This window comes from Girardinichthys multiradiatus, chromosome 20 (genome assembly GCF_021462225.1).
Source record: "Girardinichthys multiradiatus isolate DD_20200921_A chromosome 20, DD_fGirMul_XY1, whole genome shotgun sequence".
In the NCBI taxonomy this organism is placed as follows: domain Eukaryota; kingdom Metazoa; phylum Chordata; class Actinopteri; order Cyprinodontiformes; family Goodeidae; genus Girardinichthys; species Girardinichthys multiradiatus.
Genome location: NC_061812.1, coordinates 21321495 through 21343408, shown reverse-complemented (window position 1 = coordinate 21343408; position 21914 = coordinate 21321495). Strand labels below are relative to the sequence as shown.

Genomic DNA, 21914 nt, shown 5'->3' with positions numbered 1-21914 from the left:
CGAACTGGCCACTATGCAAAACAATAAAATCTCAAGATGCCAATGCTTCTGTGATCTAACCCAGGACTAAAGAGCCAAGGCACAGAAGAAAAAACACTGGGGCCAATCGATGGTCTGACAAGGCAAATATCAGCCCTGGCCATGGGGCAGCCAAAAGTGTAACAGACAGAAATCATTCTGCCATGACAAGCTAGGCATGCTAAATGCTAATGAGCTTGTTTGAAAAGGTCTTCACATTTGGGATATGTTAAGCCATCAACAGAATACTTATTGATGGAAAGAAGGCTACTGAAAACTTTTCCTATTAATCTGCTTCTGTTAGAAATCCATAGTTTTAGTCGGAGCTCGGATCTGACAATGACATCATTCTGGAGTTAAGCAAATTTCTAGCTGCAAGTCAGAGGACCAGTGGGATTTGCTAATTATTGTGGTGCTAAATACTGTTAGCAATACAACAAAATAACAATGTGTTTCTCTATTTTGTGTTAAAACACTAAATGAACATATTAATGCGTTTACAAATATATATTTTAAATGGTTTATCTATTTATTTATCCCTAGTTGGGCTTTTATCAACACAATAATATTTCAATTGCCAACTAGATAAAATGCCAATAAACTATACAATAACATACACTGTCAATACAAAACATCTAGAAGAATGCGCGTACTAATGCCTAGTCCATATAAAGAAAAGATGTCGAAAAAGGTTTAGAGAGTGTACACTGTGCCACTGCAGTATATAAATTATATTATGGATAAATGTCTTAGCATAATCTCTTAATAATTTAAAACAACTAAAGTCTGTTTTTAATGCTTTTAAAATTATTATTACTTTTTTTTATTGAGTACAGAATTGTTATGTTTTAACAGACGATGGACATCAAAAAGACAAAAATAAATTTTTTAAAAGACCACATAACAGTGGGCCAAGGATGGAACCTTGGGGCCTTCCCATTTTGTTCTTCAAAAATTATTACTTTTATTCATTGAATGGTAAATGAAAACTTAACAATCCACTTTTTAACCTACCAGCCTAACATGAATGATTTGATTGTTTTATATAAACATTTATTAGCATGATTTACAAATCGGTAATAAGCTATTGATGACATGTATGGCGCGTTCAATCTGTTCCTAGTCCAAATGTTCAAGTTCTTAAACAATCTTTATTTGTTTCTTTTTTGTTTGTCTAAAGAATGGACAGAAATACATTGTTATCTGTTTGTATTGCTAACAATAGTAGCATCACAACCATAAAATCCAACTGGTTTTCCAAGTTGCTTCTAAAACAAGCTGAGCTTTAAGTATGATGTCCTTCTCAGACGCATGTTTCGACTTCCAACGAAATCAAGCAAACTTCAAGAATCTAGTAAACAAAATGACTAGAATAACAAACACTCTATGAGGATATTAAATATGTTAGGATGGATGGATGGCAGGATGGATGGATGGATGGATGGATGGCAGGATGGATGGATGGATGGATGGATGGCAGGATGGATGGATGGATGGATGGCAGGATGGATGGATGGATGGATGAATGGATGGATGGATGGATGGAAAATGAAAGCTCGTTGGAACAACCTAATACAAATTCAGATCTCATCATGCAGTTTCTTCTATCTTCTATCCCTATTTCTTTTTCCATTTATCCAGACTTAGGAAATGCTAAAATAAAATTTCAGCTTTTTCCAGAACACATAGGAACCCTGTTTAAGCTTCTTTATTATGCTTATACACTTCACAAATAACTTAAACTTTTGATCACCTGGGCAGACCTGGATTCAGATTAAGAACAATAATAACTATGAAATTATCAAGAGCAAAATAAGTAACTGTACGAACAAACAACAGGTATTAGATTTCTGTTTTATTACTAAGAAACAAAACCAAACAAATAAAATGTGACAGCTTCAGATTATATTGGGCTCTACAAGTACGACTAGCTATAAGGTGACCTTTTATACAGGGTAAGTGCCACTGGAGAAAAGCCAGGCCTGAACAGCTTCCAAGCAGATGGCACAACCAGCCACAGACGGGTCACGCACACATTTCCCTCCCTTCTGTAGGCATACAGTGATTGAGACAGCCTACGGCGATGCCACCTGTTACAGCACACGTCACAGTTTCACCATATTCACCAAGTCCTCTGCTCCTCACGGTGACTCACTTTCTTAACATCCCGTTGGCAGCACCTAGATACATCATTCATAAAACCCTCCTACTGTTGTTTTTCATCTTTCTCTCATGTATTCACGATCACACCACCTCTCCATCTCTTTATCTGCTATAAATGACTTCCAAACGCAAGCCTCCAATCCTCCACAAGATCTTGCAAAAAAAGGATGAATAATGAAAAGTTTTCATGTGCAAATCGTCTCAAGAGTTATTTTTTTCCCTCAGTGAGAAAACTCAGACTTACTTAGTCATGCATGAGGGGATCAGTAGGTTAAATATTGATCATTTACTTGCATTTGTGGAAGCAAGCCTTGCTCCGGGTGTGTAGTGATTAATTCTAACACAGCTGAATATTTCCTTTCCGTTTTTCCTCTTACACCCACAAAGAAGACAGATCATGAAATGTATTTATTTTACCATTTCGTAAAGTATTTCATTTTAAAAAGGTGAATTTATGAAATTATTTAAACTATTACACTACTTCTATACAGTAAAAATCAGTCAAAAGAGAAAAATAAAAAAAATCCATCATTTAAAGACTGATACAACAAACAATATTTAGAAAAATTTACTTTTTAAAACCTTAACTGTTAACTAGTTGTTTGTAACAAAAGTGAAAAAACTAAATAAAAATAAAAAACACTTAGATTTCTCTATTCCTTCTTTTCTTTTCTTCTGTTTTGTACAGTTATATTTTTTGCTAAGTATAGAAACTGTTACATTATTACATTTAAAAATAATTTATTGATTATTAACAATAGGCAAATCAATTTTTTCTATGCATGTCTAAATTAAGTATTACATTTCTTGCTGTTTTTATGTAGTATTGTAAGCTCAAAACAAATCAAGAAAACCACAAAAACATATTAGCGCTTTGTAAAGAAAATCCTGGAAACTAAACAGTTTTCCTGTATGCTTCAGATCACTGTTCTGGTAGAACACCCAACTATGTCCAAGTCACAACTATCTAGCCATTGATGTGAGGTATTTCCTGAAGAATCTGGCAGTAGATGTTCTTAATCACTACTACATCGACTTTTAGTGCAATATGCCAGACCCACTGACAGCAAAACAGCTCTATAATGATTCTGCCACCAACATGTTTGACAGTTGGTCGGGTGTAAGTAGATATTCAAACCTAGATGTACTAGACTCAAAAAGGACTTGTAGGTAGGTTTGAAAATGTACCTGCAGACACATACAGGTCCTTCTCAAAAAATTAGCATATTGTGATAAAGTTCATTATTTTCCATAATGTCATGATGAAAATTTAACATTCATATATTTTAGATTCATTGCACACTAACTGAAATATTTCAGGTCTTTTATTGTCTTAATACGGATGATTGTGGCATACAGCTCATGAAAACCCAAAATTCCTATCTCACAAAATTAGCATATCATTAAAAGGGTCTCTAAACGAGCTATGAACCTAATCATCTAAATGAACAAGTTAACTCTAAACACCTGCAAAAGATTCCTGAGGCCTTTAAAACTCCCAGCCTGGTTCATCACTCAAAACCCCAATCATGGGTAAGACTGCCGACCTGACTGCTGTCCAGAAGGCCACTATTGACACCCTCAAGCAAGAGGGTAAGACACAGAAAGAAATATCTGAACGAATAGGCTGTTCCCAGAGTGCTGTATCAAGGCACCTCAGTGGGAAGTCTGTGGGAAGGAAAAAGTGTGGCAGAAAACGCTGCACAACGAGAAGAGGTGACCGGACCCTGAGGAAGATTGTGGAGAAGGGCCGATTCCAGACCTTGGGGGACCTGCGGAAGCAGTGGACTGAGTCTGGAGTAGAAACATCCAGAGCCACCGTGCACAGGCGTGTGCAGGAAATGGGCTACAGGTGCCGCATTCCCCAGACCTGGGCTACAGAGAAGCAGCACTGGACTGTTGCTCAGTGGTCCAAAGTACGTTTTTCGGATGAAAGCAAATTCTGCATGTCATTCGGAAATCAAGGTGCCAGAGTCTGGAGGAAGACTGGGGAGAAGGAAGTGCCAAAATGCCAGAAGTCCAGTGTCAAGTACCCACAGTCAGTGATGGTCTGGGGTGCCGTGTCAGCTGCTGGTGTTGGTCCACTGTGTTTTATCAAGGGCAGGGTCAATGCAGCTAGCTATCAGGAGATTTTGGAGCACTTCATGCTTCCATCTGCTGAAAAGCTTTATGGAGATGAAGATTTCATTTTTCAGCACGACCTGGCACCTGCTCACAGTGCCAAAACCACTGGTAAATGGTTTACTGACCATGGTATAACTGTGCTCAATTGGCCTGCCAACTCTCCTGACCTGAACCCCATAGAGAATCTGTGGGATATTGTGAAGAGAACGTTGAGAGACTCAAGACCCAACACTCTGGATGAGCTAAAGGCCGCTATCGAAGCATCCTGGGCCTCCATAAGACCTCAGCAGTGCCACAGGCTGATTGCCTCCATGCCACGCCGCATTGAAGCAGTCATTTCTGCAAAAGGATTCCCGACCAAGTATTGAGTGCATAACTGTACATGATTATTTGAAGGTTGACGTTTTTTGTATTAAAAACACTTTTCTTTTATTGGTCGGATGAAATATGCTAATTTTGTGAGATAGGAATTGTGGGTTTTCATGAGCTGTATGCCAAAATCATCCGTATTAAGACAATAAAAGACCTGAAATATTTCAGTTAGTGTGCAATGAATCTAAAATATATGAATGTTAAATTTTCATCATGACATTATGGAAAATTATTAACTTTATCACAATATGCTAATTTTTTGAGAAGGACCTGTATATACTTATATTCATACAATTTTTGGCTCAGTTAAAACCACAGTGCTGCAAATGTTCACTATAACCTTCAAAGAAGTCCATGGAAAATCCTAGCAGACACCAGCAGGCAAGAATATATGACGTAATTTATGTCATACAGGCTTTGTTGTTGAATGGAGTAGGAGGTATGAATTGGGCCTTAGAGAGTGTATGCAGCCGTCTTGGATTCTTGATTAAAACTGGCACTTGGTATCTGTAGTGCATAGATTGTCCAACAAGTGGGTTAAAAACAAGTATAAGATTTGATAAAGCAGGTTTTTGAGAAAGGAAAAAAAATCAATGTTTGGTGTTATTGACTTTAACAGGTTCTTTTTTCATTATTATTTGTGTTTTAAAGACATAACAGCCTGTGAGACACACATATGGAAATAGCTCAGGGGTGGTCTCCTTTGTTGATAAGCACAACAGCAAAACCCAAATTTTAAAACTTTCCTAAACACAAATTTAAACACTGTTCTATTTAGCCAAATTTTTTTTCTTTTGTGTTTTACTATTTGTTTTTTGTTCTATTTTGAAAAAAATATATGTTTTGTATCGATGTATATTAACATTTTCAAGTAGATTTTCAATCCTTTGATAGAGTTTTTTTAAATCATGCATTTTCAGTAGGGATGCACCGATTGCAGTTTTCTGGCCTATCACAGAATACCGATCTTTAGAAAGCCTGACCTGCTGATTCAGGTTTCGGACGATAACGATTTTCTTTATAACTGGCAGTGTCAGGTGTCATAAGGCCACAACACACCTTCATTGTTCCACTCTTATGTTGTCAACAGTTGTGAACCACACAAGTGCAGCTGCGACCTGTTGGCGGGTTTGTCTGTCAGCCCTCTCTAACAATATGTGATTTTCAGACCATTGCAGAGGTAGATAAGATCGGTGGATAAGATCGGTTTCACATGTAAGTATTGGCCAATCACCGATCATCCAAAATTAAGGAAATTGGGGCCAATCGATCAGCCGGCCAATCAATCGGTGCATCCCTAATTTTCAGACACTGATTTGTTTTTTCAGTAAACTGAGAAAATGTTTCAAAATAGTAAGTTTAACTTTTGAAATCTCTTTAAACTTTTAACGGGATCAATTTATTATTTCCCTAAAATTAAACTGACAAATAAAACTGTGTATAACTTGAATGACATTGCTTTTCATTTAAAACCTCATAAAAGGCTGAAAATGATTCCATAGATTCAATAGAATAAATGATTCAATGTAGCAAAGAGCCCTAAACTCTACATACCTTGATGTAGTGCTCAAGCTGTGGGTAGACTCTTCTTGCTCTGAAGTACGTGGAAAAATGCGCTCTGTGAGGGAATGAGGTAGAGATCACGTGGGTGACTTGGGGGAAGGAGAAGACATTAAACCCTGATGCCTTGAAGTGTTTTAGAAGTTCCTCATCAACTTTGCTTTCTCCCTCGCTCAAAATGCAGCCAACTGCATATCGGCAGAGTGGAGAAGATATCTATGGAAAGATATTTTAAAAGACTGTTAATAAACATATATAATAATAATCTAAAGTCCATCATCCCACAGTGAGTAAGCGTATTCACAAGTGGAAATATTTTAACACAGCTGTCAGTCTTCCCAGGAGTGCATGTCCAAGCAAATATGCCCCAGGGTCAGACCATCCAGTGCAGTGAGATACTTCAGATTTGGTCCTGAGATTCTACAGACTTCTGTTAGCATGTTAAATGTTCAAGTTCATGATGGCCGAATTAGAAAAGCACTGAACAGATATGCTTTGTTTGGACATGTCCCCAGTAGGAAACGTCTTTATCTCATGGCAGCATAACTTAGGTTTGTAAAACTGAATTTGGCTTAATCAACGATGTCATGATGGGAGAAAACCAAACACATAATAATCTCAGTGATAGAAACAGAAACAGTCAACCAATAGAAACAGTCAAGCAAGGTGGTGGAAGGGTAATGATTTGGGTTTGTTTTGCAGCCCCTGGACCTGGGCAACTTGCTGTCAATCAAATGACCAATTGACACTATTCTAAAGTCGAATGTAAGGCCATCTGGACTTGGCTGAAATTGGGATGTAATAGGACAAAGATCACAAAAATCACTAGCAAATCTATGACATTATGGCTGAAAAAACATATTAAAGGTGCTGCACTGACCCAGTTTGAGTCCAAACCTCAACCCAATTGAAATTCTGTGGCAGGACGTTAAAAAAGCTTTACAGAAACAAATGCCTGCAAACCTCACATAACTGAAGCAATGCTGTGAAGAAGAGTGGGACAAAATTTCTTCACTACAGTATGAGAGACTGACACACACACAGAAAATAACTTCTTAATGTTGTTACTGCTAAAGGTGGTTCTACAAGGTGTTTAATCAAAAGGCGTACTTTCATCCACATGTTGTCCTATTTCCTTAACCTTTACTCAATCAATAACAGTTGTGTGGCTTTCCACACTTAAGGTTAGATTACAATCCCTCCAGGTTCTGGTAAGAACCATATCATTCTATTACACTGTAATGTTTAAAACCCAACAATTAAAAGAGAATGAACTTTGTTTTTGCTGTGACTGTTTCTAAGGTATTTAAAACTAGTTTCTAGAGTACAGCATGATTTAAACTTCCAAATGTCCAATGTGACAACACCTGGCATGACTGCCAAATGACAAAAGGTGTTGGAACTGTAAGTACAATTGTAATATACTCAAGCATCTGGACAATAATTTTCTGCCAGATTTTCACAGTATCTGGTTTTATGGACAAGAAAAATCCTAAATTCAATGTTGAAGAAAGCTAGGTAGTTAGGAAAAGCAAGAGTTTGACACAAATTAGACAATAAAAATTTCAAAATCTTGAGCTGTCTGCCAGACTCATTTGTAACAGATAAATGTGTTTATTTGAGCATCATTTGGGCGAACTGGCAGAAAAGCAGTTTCTGTTCCTTTTTCCTATTTTAAAAGACACTGGCCCCCATTAAAAAATCAATCGGAAAACGGAGACACTCTCTGAATGAATACACCAGGGACAGGAAACATTTTCCCCCACTGCAATGAGAGAAGCACAACTGGAGGGTTATTTAAAAAATATGGTGGAATTATCTAACTTGGTCCTATTTAATATCTTCCAGCCCAACCAAACCATCTAAGAATCCTTGTTAACACGAAACACCATTTAAGGTTGGACATTGCAGTAAAACAATTTGCCTATACCTCACACTCACAGCAGTTCAGTCATTGTTTTGCTGCGCTAATTGTGACACCATTGGGATGCCTTATGATGTTTTTTCAATATATTAACTTTGCTCATGAGAAGCAAAAATTTTAAAAATATAACTCCAGGAATCACGTGGTCGTTAGTCTCAGTTGCAGAGAAACAGATGAGGCATTGCTGAGGCAACAGAAGACAGGAAAAAACACTTTTAAGTGTCTTCACCAGCATACAAAGCATTTTTATGCACTCAGATTCTGTAACGCTTAGGTTTTAAATATTTTAAAATAACTTTCTAAAAAGGACAAGTATTGAAGACATTTCATCAGTCGCCCCATATACTGACATGCATTGCCTAAGCAGCCCTTCATCTCGCTGCCATCCCTACAGCTTTCATCATGCTGTGACACAAACATTGGTCCCTGAAGATGGGCAAACACATTTGTCAATCTGCAGCTTTTCCATGTCATCTTTTTTTATTCACTCAATCTATTTCCCAGGATCCACAAACGCTGGCCTTAAACACTGAAAAGGAGTATCAAGTATTCCCATATGATCTACCCATTACTTTCATCTGGCATTTGTTGGATTTCCTTCTGCTGTATGTTCACTGATATCAAAAATTCTTCCACAAATAAATACAATTTCTCAGTGTTACATACAGTGTGCCTTGTAGACATGCCCCGTATTCCCCTTCCTTTACTTTTCAAACCTTTATTGTTTCTGCTGTAACAGCTGTTAAAAGTTATTACCTCTAATTAGATTTTTTTACTCAAAATAGTGAACAAAGTGCATTCTTTATCAATAAAGAAAATTTTTACATTTCAAATGTGAAAATATTCCATTTTTAAAAAGGAACAGTTGACAGTGTAACGGAAATTTCTTTTAAAGTGCTCTAATCTTCCCTTCACCTCTCTCATTTGATTCTGTGTTTTATCACTCAGAGGTGACCTTCCATCTATCTCTCTCCTCTGACCTCTGTGTTTTATTAGTGTTCTGTTATTTAGAGCATATGGACTCTAAATTCAAATGCTGGAGAGTTTTATGGTTAACACTCCTTGAAGTGTATATTTCAAGGGAGGGTAGATGGGTGCCCTCATAAATTACTTTGTTACCTCTGACCCGGGGAGGGTCTACAGAGCCATATTTCTAAGACTCTTTGAAGTTGAGATAACACCCTCATTTTGCTATAAATATGGTTTGTAGTTTGTGTTCGTTACTCTGCTTCTCTGACTTGTTCAGTGAAAGAGTCATTCAAACGCTGAATGCCTTTGAATAAACTTATACAGATAAAGTCCGGTCTTTCTCTTGTTAATGAGCTGACTTCTCTCTCACTTTGATAAGAAAATCCACCACAACAGGCCTGTGCTGCAGCTTAAAATTCCAGTCTTTGTTTAAAAAATACAGAATTATGGATGGCAATGATGATTTGTTTTCCCATTTCGGCGAATGTAGTGAGTGTGTCAATTGTTTTAGTTTTTAGTGCTTCGTTCACCCTCCCATGAACTCTGACCAGCCTCCATGCCAAAGTATCCCCACAGCATAATGCTGCCACCACATTTCACTGTGATCATTTTGCAGAGTTGAATTTTGGTCTCATCTGACGAGAGCATCTTCTTCTAAAGGTTTCCTGTGTCCCCTACATGGTTTGTGGCAACTATGTGGCTCGGTGCATTTGCAGTTGTGCAGCTCTTTTCATTTGTGGATGATGGTATAAACAGGGCACCTGGAGATGTTCCAAACTTCGGGTATTGTTTTATAACCTAGTCCTTCTCCACATCTTTAACCCTTTCCTGTCTGCTATGTTCCTTGGTCTTCATGGTGCTGTTTGTTCACTAATGTTCTCTAACAAACGGCCCTAAAAGAACAGCTGTACTTACACTGAGATTACATTACGGACAGGGGGGCTCTATGTACTTCTGAAGGAATTTAGTTATATGAGAGTATAAGGGGCTGAATACATGTGCACAACCCGTTTGTGAAAGTTTAATTAGTAAAGAAAACTTTTTTATTTTTCTTCCAGTTCACAATTATGCACTTTCTTGTGCTGGTCTATTAGATTGAATCCAAATAAAATACACAGAATTTTGTGATTGACAAAATGTAAAAAGGTTCAGTGTGAGTGTGAATAATTTTACAAGGTAAAGTTGCTGAAGATGCTACTTTAACATTATTTACTTTATGGCTACCATTAAAAAAAATAAAAGAAAAATCATCCAGCAGATGTTACCACTATTGGAACTCTTTCATTGGCATACATATAAAGCAAGTATTTGTTGTGTAGAAAATTTGTGCTTAATTTTCCTACAGGCTCTTCTTGGATAAACCGTTTTCTCTCACACCTGGATTCAAACTTTGAGCCTTATAGGTAAAGTTGAAATGCACAAACTGGGTCCCAGAGACCCCTTCTTGATTTGAAGCTGTGAAGAGGCTGATTGGAGAAGCTTTAGTGAGTGGAGCCCAGGATTTGAAGCTCACTGTTTGAAGGAGCAGAGACAGAGTTGCTCGAGCCCTGTATCCATGGCAACCATTTCAGGACCAAATCAAGTTCTCATCGAGGTCTTTTGTTTCTTCAAAATAAGTGATTAAAAGAGGTAAAAGTGAGAACAGAGTACGAGAGTCATGCAGACATGTATCCTCTGTCAGCTACACTCTTTAAAAGAGCCTCCCACTGCAAATATCAGCAGACAGCGTCTGCCTGTTTGGGCACCAAATACCAGTGCTCCTGTATGAGCACTCCGGGGCTGGCGATGCGGCCACTGAATGGCATCCCGAGGCTCAGATGCTAATGAGCCGAGATCATTACGACAATTATTCCAACTTAGATCAAGACTGGGCTGTGACCATGCAGAGGAAACAGGACCCACTGCTCTAATTACAGGCTGGGGGAAAGAAAAAAAAAAAAAAAAAAGAGGATGAACATAACAGAGGCGTTGTGAAGCAGCGTTTGGAAGAGCTCATCTTTAAACTCTGGTTACATGCCATCAGGCGGCTATGGAAAGTTTGGCCAGTGTCACCAATTTTGTACTGTTTAAAAGTTAGTAATGTAAAATTCTTCTTGACACATTTCACAAAGATTAATTCGTTGAGTGAATCTCACGAAGGTTCCAGTTAACATGGCTACAATATTTCACTGTGAATTGTATGTCTACAGTTTCTTCCTATTAAAATGGATGGGCAAGCAGATTCAGTAAGCGTTGAATAGCCATGTTAGTGATAATTGGAGAGGAGATTTTCACAGGAGACATCAGCCTCAACTGGAAATGGTCTCGGGCTTGATCACTTTCAGTGTCTCACAATACTGTCACTGGTTTCTTATGTATACATTCTCTAATTTACAGCAAATAAAAGTAGGTGCTGAAAATATCAACTTCTTTTTTTTAAATCAGTAAATATATTTCTAAAGGGCCAATTGACATGAAATTCACATTCCAAAGTTGGTAATAGCCTACCCCAAATAATCCACACAAACAAATAAATAAAACAAATTAGCCCAGAAATTATATGTAATACAATTTGAATGACAGTGGCAATAGATATTAAACAGACCTACTGAAATGTATAATATACTTTGGGGGGGAAAAAAATTATTTCTTGGAATGATAAGTCAATGTCTCCTTTATGTAGAAACTAATTGTCACATGAATCACTCAGGTATGATTCTGAACCGTTTTTTCTCGCAAACTGCCTATGGTTCAAGACGTTCCTGAGGGCTTCTGCTATGCTCTCTAATATTCAGGTATTTTCATTAACTTTCAATGGGATTCAAGTCAGTAATTAACTGGGCCATTCTACTAGCTCTTACTTTTTTCTCAAAAAACAGTTAAGAGAGCCCTCAGCTGTATCTAGAGTCACTGTCTTTCTGAAAAGTCTACAATTGTTTCATAAGATTTTTGTCAAGAATGTCTACAAAATTCTTCTTCAACCTTCCTACAATTATATAAAGTATGAACTTCCTCCTTCCAGATTTTACACTTGCTGTTAGCTTGGCCAAGCGACCGTGGAGGCAGACATACCACGTAAGGACCAAAAAGTCAAGATGACCTTTCAGAAGTTTATTTACGCAACATGATCCAAAACACCATCCACATCACCATCCTACAGCCTTTATGACTGAATGGAGCACAAATGTTTAAATAATCTCACTAATTTGAACCATTAGAACTATAGATGATACAAAAATATTACATACTGTAATTACACACACTTTTGTATAAAATTAACTCACCCCACATTTAAAAAAATAATGAATAATCCCATAAGTAATACACAAATTCCCCAGTACTATTCTCATGTTTTACTATCTTCCTGGAACCAATAAATTCTTTGCTGGCCCCAGAAAACTATTCTCCCCGCTCACAACACCGAAAACAGGAAGCAGCAGTGGTGAGCCTGAAGAAACCATTTATTTCTGTGATTTTCTAACTGACAATTATCATAAAATTCCTAAAAAACATATTATTTAGCCGAAAGAGTTTGTGGCATGTAAACATGGGTCCATCTCGGTGTTTGGATATTGTAGGAGAACACTGTAGTGATGAGAAGCAGGCTGACACAAAGACAACAGCTAACCATGTAATTCAGAAAAAATGTCATTTAAAATATTTGTACTGTTGAATTAATGGCAGCTTGTTGTTAGACTTAGTCTGGTCTTTTTTGGGTAATCTTCTGTGTCATTTCCTCTCAAACTGGTGTGTACAATCACATCTAAATAATTACATTTTATCTCACCTGAACTGACAGTATTCTGCAAGTACCGTATTTTCCGCACTATAAGGCGCACCGGATTATAAGGCGCATAGAATAGAAGCTACTGCAGTCAAACGTTTGACTGGGGTTGCGTTATGCATCCACTAGATGGAGCTGTGCTAAAGAGAATGTCAACAAAACAGTCAGATAAGTCAGTCAGTCAAACTTTATTAATACACTACAAACCAGCGTTTTGATAACTCCATTCACTCTCATGGTAAGGTCTCCTCTACATAGAATTCTATTGAATAGAGCCAACCGCACGTGAGGAATGCATTGGAGTCTATGAAGTTGAAGTTGAAATCAAACGTTAGTTAAAACGTGAAAGGGAACTTTTCCCAGATTCAGTAAACACGTAAAAGAAACAGTTTGATGCACTAAATCAAACGTTAGTACATTCACAATATAGTAGCCTTAACTGTTGAATTCTCTCGCTGCTGCTCTATTTCCATGTTCGACTGCATAGCTGACAGCCTTGAGTTTGAACTCAGCATCGTAAGCGTGTCACTTGAAAGGTGCAATTTTGGGGTCGTTATACACACACAAGTGGTGTTGGACTAGGGAGTAAGCACAGTACAGGTGTTTACCGCTATTACTTCGGCGACACCCCTGACTACGGTAGCCGTAATGCTGCAAGCGGTGCGGCTTTGTAGTTTACCAGTCGTACTGAAACATTTTGACAGAGCGCCGTGTACAACCAGTATGGATCAACCAATTAACCAATTGATCCATATATAAGGCGCTCCGGATTACAAGGCGCACGTCATTTTTTGAGAAAATTAATGGTTTTTAAGTGCGCCTTATAGTGCGGAAAATACGGTATTCCATTGGCTTGTCCTAATGTTGTGCTGTAAATGAGTTTCAACAGGAATTTTCTTCAGCAGTGGAGTCTTGCGCAGTGAGCATTCATAGAGGCATTTGCTGTTATGGTTAATGGCGCACTCTTTCCATGAATTCCAGATCTTTCTGAAATTGTCTGCGAGTAGTCCTTGGGTCTGACTTTCTAAATGCTGTCAAAAATCTTGTGAGGAACACCTGGTTGTGGCTGTTTTATGGTGAAATTATGTTCTTTCCACTTCCAGTTCAAAGGTTTAGAGATAAATTTGTAATCAGTAGCATCTGTCTGTTTTTCAACAATAAGGTTGCAAAAGACTTGATATGCCTTTGCATTTACCCATCACAAGTTTCTTCTTGTGCGACACCTTTGTAATGAGAAAACTTTTCTAGTCGAGTAATTGGGGCTATACCAGCAGATAAGGTGTATGACTTCAGCTACTTTCTAAGCTATTTGATGCACTTTAACAGCTTCTATTGTTACCATCCTGTCAGTGCAGACGGGATTTTGCAAGTGTGTGTTGTTTTGCCTTTTAAATTATTTTTCACAATTAAAAACACAAATTAATACTGAATAACTGTCTGAAACTAAAAGTTGCAGTTGTCTTAAAAAAGGGGGGCAGGGGAGGTTACTCCAAACACAATGTTTTTGGACAATTCTACAGCCATAAAAATCTAAATATATCCAGGTTGGCTTTATATCATTCTGATCTTAAGAGGGGGAATGTGTTCAATTTGCTTTCTCTGTCATTACACTTTATCACAAATGACCTAGTTTATGGACTTATATTTGTGCATTTCTTTCAACTTCTTTGTGGACTTTTTGGGTTCTTCTTGATACATGGTACATGGAGAAAAACGTAGACATTTTCAATGCATTTCCATGCAGTGTATTTATTTGAACAGATCTGCTAAGCCTATCGTTGCATAATTTCTAATTTATGAAAAGTGGGTAGCTGTACAAATGAAAAGTCAACTCCATACACATCATACTAGAAACTAAGACTTAAAGGATTAAATTGAAAATAAAATATTTATGCTATTTTTATTGAAATGTCCAAGATAGCAAAGATCGGTAGTAAAATTTGAGAACCTTGAAAGGCATAATGCTGGGATTGTATTGCATTTTAAAACCATTAATATTATATTAGCTGCAGTTCACTGATTTTCTAATTGCTATGCAAATCTATATTGCAATTGCAATTCTGATTTTGTCATTTAAGCTGTATCTGTAAAAATATATTCTTCATTAGTTGAGGCTATTACCAGAAAACTACACATTTCATTGTAGCTGGTGGCAACATAGTGCTGCTGGTAGGACAATCACTTGCATATATCTTCAGTCTCAGTCCAGGTGATAACCAATTCATATTTCTAACTCACACATTGCTGTCAAATTATTTTAAGATACTCTATTTTGCTGAATTCCTTGTCACTGTGGTAGTAGGCCTCCTTTATAACATGAGAACAAGCACCACAGTATTCTGAAGAACCAATAAAGTAGCAGAAAATCCCATATTTATTATATTCTGCTGACGTACTAACTAAAATTTTTAGAAAGCTAAGTTTACTTATAGACCAACAGGTAAAGCAGGAGACCACCTTGAAGTCAAATCTGAATGGATTATTGTCAGTCAGTCAGTCAGTCATTTTCTACCGCTTATTCCATAGTGGGTTGCGGGGGAGCTGGTGCCTATCTCCAGCAGTCTATGGGCGAGAGGCATGGTACACCCTGGACAGGTCGCCAGTCCATCACAAGGCAACACACAAACAACCACACACACTCATTCATACCCCTAAGGGCAATTTATAGTGACCAATTAACCTAACAGGCATGTCTTTGGACTGTGGGAGGAAGCCGGAGTACCCGGTGAGAACCCACGCATGCACGGGGAGAACATGCAAACTCCATGCAGAAAGACCCCTGGTCGGGATTATTGTATCATTATTAACCTAATTATCATAAGCAATTTAATGCCCAAGATAATTAACTTGGATTTAAAATGAAAGAAGAAAGAGACATTCTATTTTACATAAGTGAGTGTTCAAAGTTTCACTTTTAATCTTTCTGGAGCTAAATTTTTTAAGAGCGCCCTCTGCATAACTGTTAATTAATTTTATGAAACAGTGCCAATTTCTGTTTCTGCTGAAAGCATGATCCTAGTTCAGCTACCGTAGTGAAATTACGATGGCATATCCAATTTACCCGACAGGATGCTAATGCAAACACCCCAAATTAATAGAATAAGTGAAGCCATCTTGCTGTCAGAGAGTATTTTAAGCAAAAGTTGATTTACTCACTGATAAATAAATGCTAAATTAGAAAACAGCTGTAACATATGCCACATAACTATAGCCACTCAAATGTACCCAGTGCATCTCATATCTGCCTTATTTCATTTGTGACTAACACACTCAATATGGTTACTGCTGAAAGGTTCCTGCAGCAAAGAAGTATTTTTCTTTCAATTAAATGCAGCATGATTTAATAATACATCTCTAAATCTGAAATGTTGGGCTACACTTCATGACAGCTAAATACATAAGGCATACTACAGCCAGACAAGATGTACAAGGATGATAAACAGAGGAAAACAAAAGTCCACCCTAATAGACTTTTGCATTGTTTGTTGTTTTCCACAAATAATTTAGGAAAATATATACTACAAAAGAATAAAGCATTATAGACTACAACATAATAGCTTTACTTTTGATGTTCAGTTTAAAAATCCAAAAAGAATTGAGAAGTTCACATTAATATTATAAGACATAAGATACTCAACCAGCTTCCCTGTTGATGTAAATCTTAACATATTTAGCCTGAAACATATACACTTTGTCAAATACAAAATACTGTTACATTAGCTATTGTTAAAACAAATCCACAGCTTTAAATCCAGTTTTGCAACGTAAGGCTTAAATAAAGATATTTATTTTTAAATCGAAATTTAAAGATCTTGTTTTCATTTATATCTAAAATGAGAGAGGAAAATAGCAAAGAAAGTACAGAATCTTACAATTTTGTAAAAGAATGGCATTATCGCCATCTAGCGGCTGACTACGTGAACCAATCTACATTTTACATGATTACTACAGGTATTGTACAACATTGGTTATGAAAAATTATCCGTGTATTTTACTCATCTCTTTTACAAGTTATTTTGACATTTCAGTAAATCGTGAATTACACAGAAAACGTTTTGTCCATTAAAAACAATTTTATGATGGACAAATTATAATTTTTGTTTTTTTAAACTATATTTTCATTCAAAACGTTGAGTAAAAATAACGATTGCCATCTAAGGAAATGTACTTGTTTCTTCATTATATAGGTTTCTTAAATATATATCGTTATTTTGTTTGCCATATTTGTATAAAATTTACAATGGTTTGAGCGATAAAGGAGAACAATTTTACGCCTCTTTTGAGTTAAAAGATTTTAAAAAATGATTTAAAGCATTGGAAAAATCAGGTTTACCTCATTAGGGTCGTCATAAAACACTCCAAGACATGGGAGTCCAAGTCCAACACAGCGAGCCTCTTTAAAAAGTTCCCCGCTGTCTTTGTATGTTCCTTCTTTGAATTTATAGGCGAAAGTTAGCTTTTTTAAGGTAGGGCAGCAAGTTTGCACAGTGATCTCCGCTAAGAGTCCTGAATAAAAAATACAACCTGCTAATGTTAAAATGAGGAGACCCAGTAGGACCGCACACAGACTGAAGCAGTCTGGCATGATATCTCTCCAGCAGAAGAGGTGCCGTTATTCAGCTGCTGCCGAGCTCTAAACTATTTGTGATTTCTTTTAAGAAGCTGCCATGTATCAAAAAGTGTTCGGTCGTCTTTTAAAAACAAATACGTCGTTTACTTATCGTATTTTTTTTTTTTCACAAAGACACGACAAAACCTCTGGATCACACATTGTACAGGACTTCCTGGAAAGTACCATTTATGCCGACAAAAAAGGGGTGAAGGACGTGACAGATTCAAACCTCGAAAAGGAAACAATTCAGTGTCGGAGAAAAATGTTGTGTTGAGTAGATTTGCATAGCTGAGTGTTTGATTCTTCTCTTCTCCATAACTTCCTGTTAGTGTTTAGTCCGGCTAAATAAAAGAAACGGTAAACAACTGCTGCACTTTTGCCCAATACTTACAATAATGTGACAAAGAACACTATTCAATGTGACCTAGTGAGAGCATAAAATCTGGTACAAGGGACATTTTCTTCTTCTTCGTTTTGTTATTATTATGATTATTATTATTTACTGCCAATTAATTTTAAAAGGAGAGACATTAAAAACCAGCTGGTCAGAGTAATGGTGCGTTCAGTTTGTACTCGGAATTTATGAACTCCAAGTTGGAAAGCTAAAAACAATGCCACCCAAATTGGGAAGCTGGAGGTACCCGAGCAGCCCCGATTTTATTATTCAATATGACTTCAGCTGATAAAAAATGTATTGGAGGTAAAAACTAAATTTGCGCTTCTAACATTTAGTATTGCATTAAATCATAAATAGTATTCTTGCATATTTAGCCCTATTGTTATTTGCAAAAAATGTACAGTTTTAATTGTTTCTTAACTGAAAAAGTTGGGTATGAAATGATGAGATCTCCCACATTTTCTCAAACACATGAGCTCAAGTAACATCCCATTTCTTAATCTATGGAGTGTAATATTTATTTGGCATACAGCGGTCAGTGTCAACGTAATTTCTATTGCACTAGTGCTGTACAGCAAGAACAATTAAATAACTGATATGGATGTGAACGGCTAAAACAGCTCCCACTCCTAAGGCTTTCCTCAAGCTTTAGGAGTGTGTTTATGGGAATGTTTGACCATTCTTTCAGAAGTGCATTTATGAGGTCAGACACTGGTGTAGTATGAGAAGGGTTGACTTACAGTCTCTGCTCTCATTTATTCCAAAGTTCTTTAATCATGTTGCTGCCAGCCATCTCCACAAAGTTAGGGGGATAAACCTTTCCAAACTGTCTTGGCATAATAAACCATTAAGAGTTCTTTTCACTGGAACAAAGAGGCTGAGCCCAACTCTTGAAAAACAGCCCACACCATATTCCGTTTTGCACTAAACTTTACCCTTTAAACAATGCTGTCAGGAAGTGCTGTTCTCCTGGCAAACCCCAAAGGCTAATTTATTGTATCTCCAACCAGAGAGGTATGATTGGTCACTCCAAAGAGCACATCTCCACTGCTCTTAAGACCAGTGTTACTGTGCTTTATATCACTGAGTCTGTCGTTTTGCATTGCACTAAGTGATGTAAGGCTTGGATGCACCTGCTTGGCCATTAAAACCCATCAATTGAAGCTCTTCATGCACTGTTCTTGAGCTACTTTAAAATTTTAAGTTTTGAAGGTATTGACTCAGCCGGCCTAATGTTTGGTGAACTATAAACCTTAGCTATGTGATTTTGCATGATGAACCACTTCCTGCTTGAACTGCTGTCATACCCAATCACTTCAACTTTGTTATAATACCACTAAAAGTTCACTGTGGAATATTGAATATCACAACTAGACTTCTGGCAGTGTAATATATGTAAATACTTTGAAAGTTAGTTCAAAAGGTAGCTACAGCTGTACTAACTATAACTATAACTGCCTTTGAAAAACTATCGTAACCCCTCAAGCATCAATTGATTGGGGCATCGGCTGAGCTTCTGCTGCCAATAACTTAATGCTCTCCTTCTACAGATGATACACCTGGCCCCATCTTTCAGTGTTAACCCTGTCTCTCTTAGACATAGCTGCCGTCTAAGGTTTCACTGTGACTAACTGTATGTGCTCTCTTTCATACTCTAAACTTGAAAACTGACTTAGTTGTCTTTCTCTCCTAGATAAAGCCACTAAAGGAGATACTACCATTGTTTTACTTTTCTTTCCCATAGAAAGTACCCCTGAATCAGTGCATCTGTGGGTTTTTGTTGTGTTTCTGTTCTGTTCCCTCAAACCCCCAGTTGGTCATGGCAGATGCCTGCTCACACTGAGCCTGGTTCTGCTGTAGGTTTCTTCCTTTTAAAAGGTAGTTTTCCTTTCCACTGTCGCTACATGCATGCCCAGTATGAGGGATTGCTAAAAAGTCAGTGCAAGCGACTGTCCTGTTGCTATGTGCTCATCCAGGGGGGGTTAATGCTACAAGTCACTGGCTCGATGCAATCTGCTGGGTTTCCTTTGAAACTTTTAACCAATTTGAATAATAAACTGAATTTGACTACACTGTTTGGAATGTATGTACTTGACTTGAAATCTGTATGATTCGATTAAATTGACTTTGTAAAGTGCATTGAGACGAATTGAATTAAATAAAATATTTTTTGTAATGTGACGTATTTATGTTTACTGGATATATTTTCATTACCTTTTTGTAAACGCTCGATTTCATGTTAAAAAATTGTGAATTCCGAGGTACCCCAAACGCAGCATGGAAACCTTGAAGAGTGCCCCGCCTCTTTCTAAGTGGGGAAAGACTTGTTGACAGGAGAAAGGAAAGGTTACTGCGTCTCTATCCAAAATTTAAGAACTCGCAAAAATGGCTTGGAATTTTAAAAGGTTTTACGACCTGACAGCTAAGCTGCTGTCCGGGGACTCTTTAAGCTTCTCCTCGCTGAAGGGGAAAGTTGTTCTCATTGAAAATGTGGCGTCTCTCTGAGGAACAACAATTAGGGATTACACACAGATGAACGAGCTTCACTCTCGCTACTCTGCCGAGGGACTTGTTATCCTGGGTGTGCCCTGCAATCAGTTTGGACATCAAGTAAGTTATATTTCCTTTTTTTGAAAATGAAAGAAAAACTCTGCACTCAAATTGTTTGAAGTACTGACATAAAGACAGTCAATTGTTAATTTATTAGTTGGAATAAGGGACCATTATGCATTTTGTTTTCTATGCATAATATTAAGATAAAAATAAATAACTATTAGGCTGAATTTGTCAGATCAGTGAGTCCTATTGAAGTGACTATCCTTATTTTCCAAAGTTTCAAAATTGAACCTTGTTACACGATGAGGCAAACTATTGCATTGCTTATATTAGCCTTTTTAATGCACATAGAACCCCCCTTATACTTTTTCTAATTCTTGTCAAAGCATCTATAATCATTTTAATGTTTATGCATAACAGGAGAACTCCAGGAATGATGAAATCCTGAGATCCCTGAAGTACGTCCGTCCAGGGAATGGCTTTGAACCAAACTTCTGGCTCCTTGAAAAGGTGGATGTGAATGGAAAGGATGCCCACCCCCTGTTTGTCTATCTGAAAGAGAAACTTCCAGTCCCCAGCGATGATTCCGTGTCTCTTATGAATGATCCGAAGTTCATCATCTGGAGCCCTGTGTGCAAGAGTGACATCTCCTGGAACTTTGAGAAGTTCCTGATCGGTGCTGACGGGGAGCCTTACAAGCGCTACAGCAGAAACTTCCACACCATTGATCTTGAGGGAGACATTAAAGAGTTGCTGAAGAGGATGAAGTAAAATGTACTTCAACACTCCATGGCTGGTTGTTGAAGATATCTGCTGCGACCACTCCAACTTAGAAACACTTCTCAGTAGACACACCCACTTGGGGTATTTTATCAAGCTTTCACAGCTTCAACAAAAAAAGATTGTGATATTTTCAGTTGTAAACACTTGGTTCCTGAACCCATTTACTTAATGAAGATACTCCTGAAAACCTCTTTGTGTAAGGAGTTTCTGATGCAGATGTAAATGTTTGACTTTACCCCTGTCTATACCACAATGGCAACATTTAAAGAAAACAGAAAATGTGCATGCTTTATTAGCAATTCTTTATTTAATTAAAATGCAATGTATACACATACACTTTATTATTCATATATGATAAATGTTGATAATTTGTTTGTACACAAAAAGTGATGTCTAAACTATTTACACCCTCCATAGTACCATAAGAGGAGTTCCTTTAGTGACTCTTCTTGGAAAAAACAGAAACCAACTATGACAATATCACTTATACTTGTATTTGTTGTATTGCAGGGATCCCTAAGTCAATGACAATTTATTTTTAAAAGTTAAATTAAAACCAAGCAGTTTGGGCCAAAGTACTGTAAAGCCAAATAAAACAAAACAAGAAATGTACAGTATATCCAGAAAACAAAAAAATATATTTTTAAATGGGAATGAACAATAAAAAAATTCA

General features: G+C 37.2%; 2 protein-coding genes across 4 annotated transcripts in view; one reads left to right on the top strand and one right to left on the bottom strand.

Annotated features, from left to right (window-relative positions):
• Positions 1-17836, bottom strand: part of LOC124857021 (testis-expressed protein 264 homolog) — a 67169-nt gene extending 49333 nt beyond the window's left edge. Inside the window, exons 1-2 of one of the 3 annotated variants that reach the window (XM_047348062.1) lie at positions 17735-17836; positions 6232-6453 (exon numbers count right to left, since the gene is read on the bottom strand). In XM_047348062.1, coding sequence (XP_047204018.1) covers positions 6232-6453; positions 17735-17821 — 309 coding nt within the window. In that variant the 5' untranslated portion in view covers positions 17822-17836. The other 2 variants (XM_047348060.1, XM_047348059.1) reach the window with 2 other exon arrangements.
• A 2369-nt stretch (positions 17837-20205) lies between these two features.
• gpx1a (glutathione peroxidase 1a) lies at positions 20206-21575 on the top strand. The gene is made up of 2 exons (XM_047348694.1): positions 20206-20512; positions 20879-21575. Exons 1-2 carry the CDS (start codon positions 20288-20290, stop codon positions 21227-21229), a joined length of 576 nt encoding a protein of 191 aa, XP_047204650.1. The 5' UTR covers positions 20206-20287; the 3' UTR covers positions 21230-21575.
• The last annotated feature ends 339 nt before the right edge of the window (positions 21576-21914 follow it).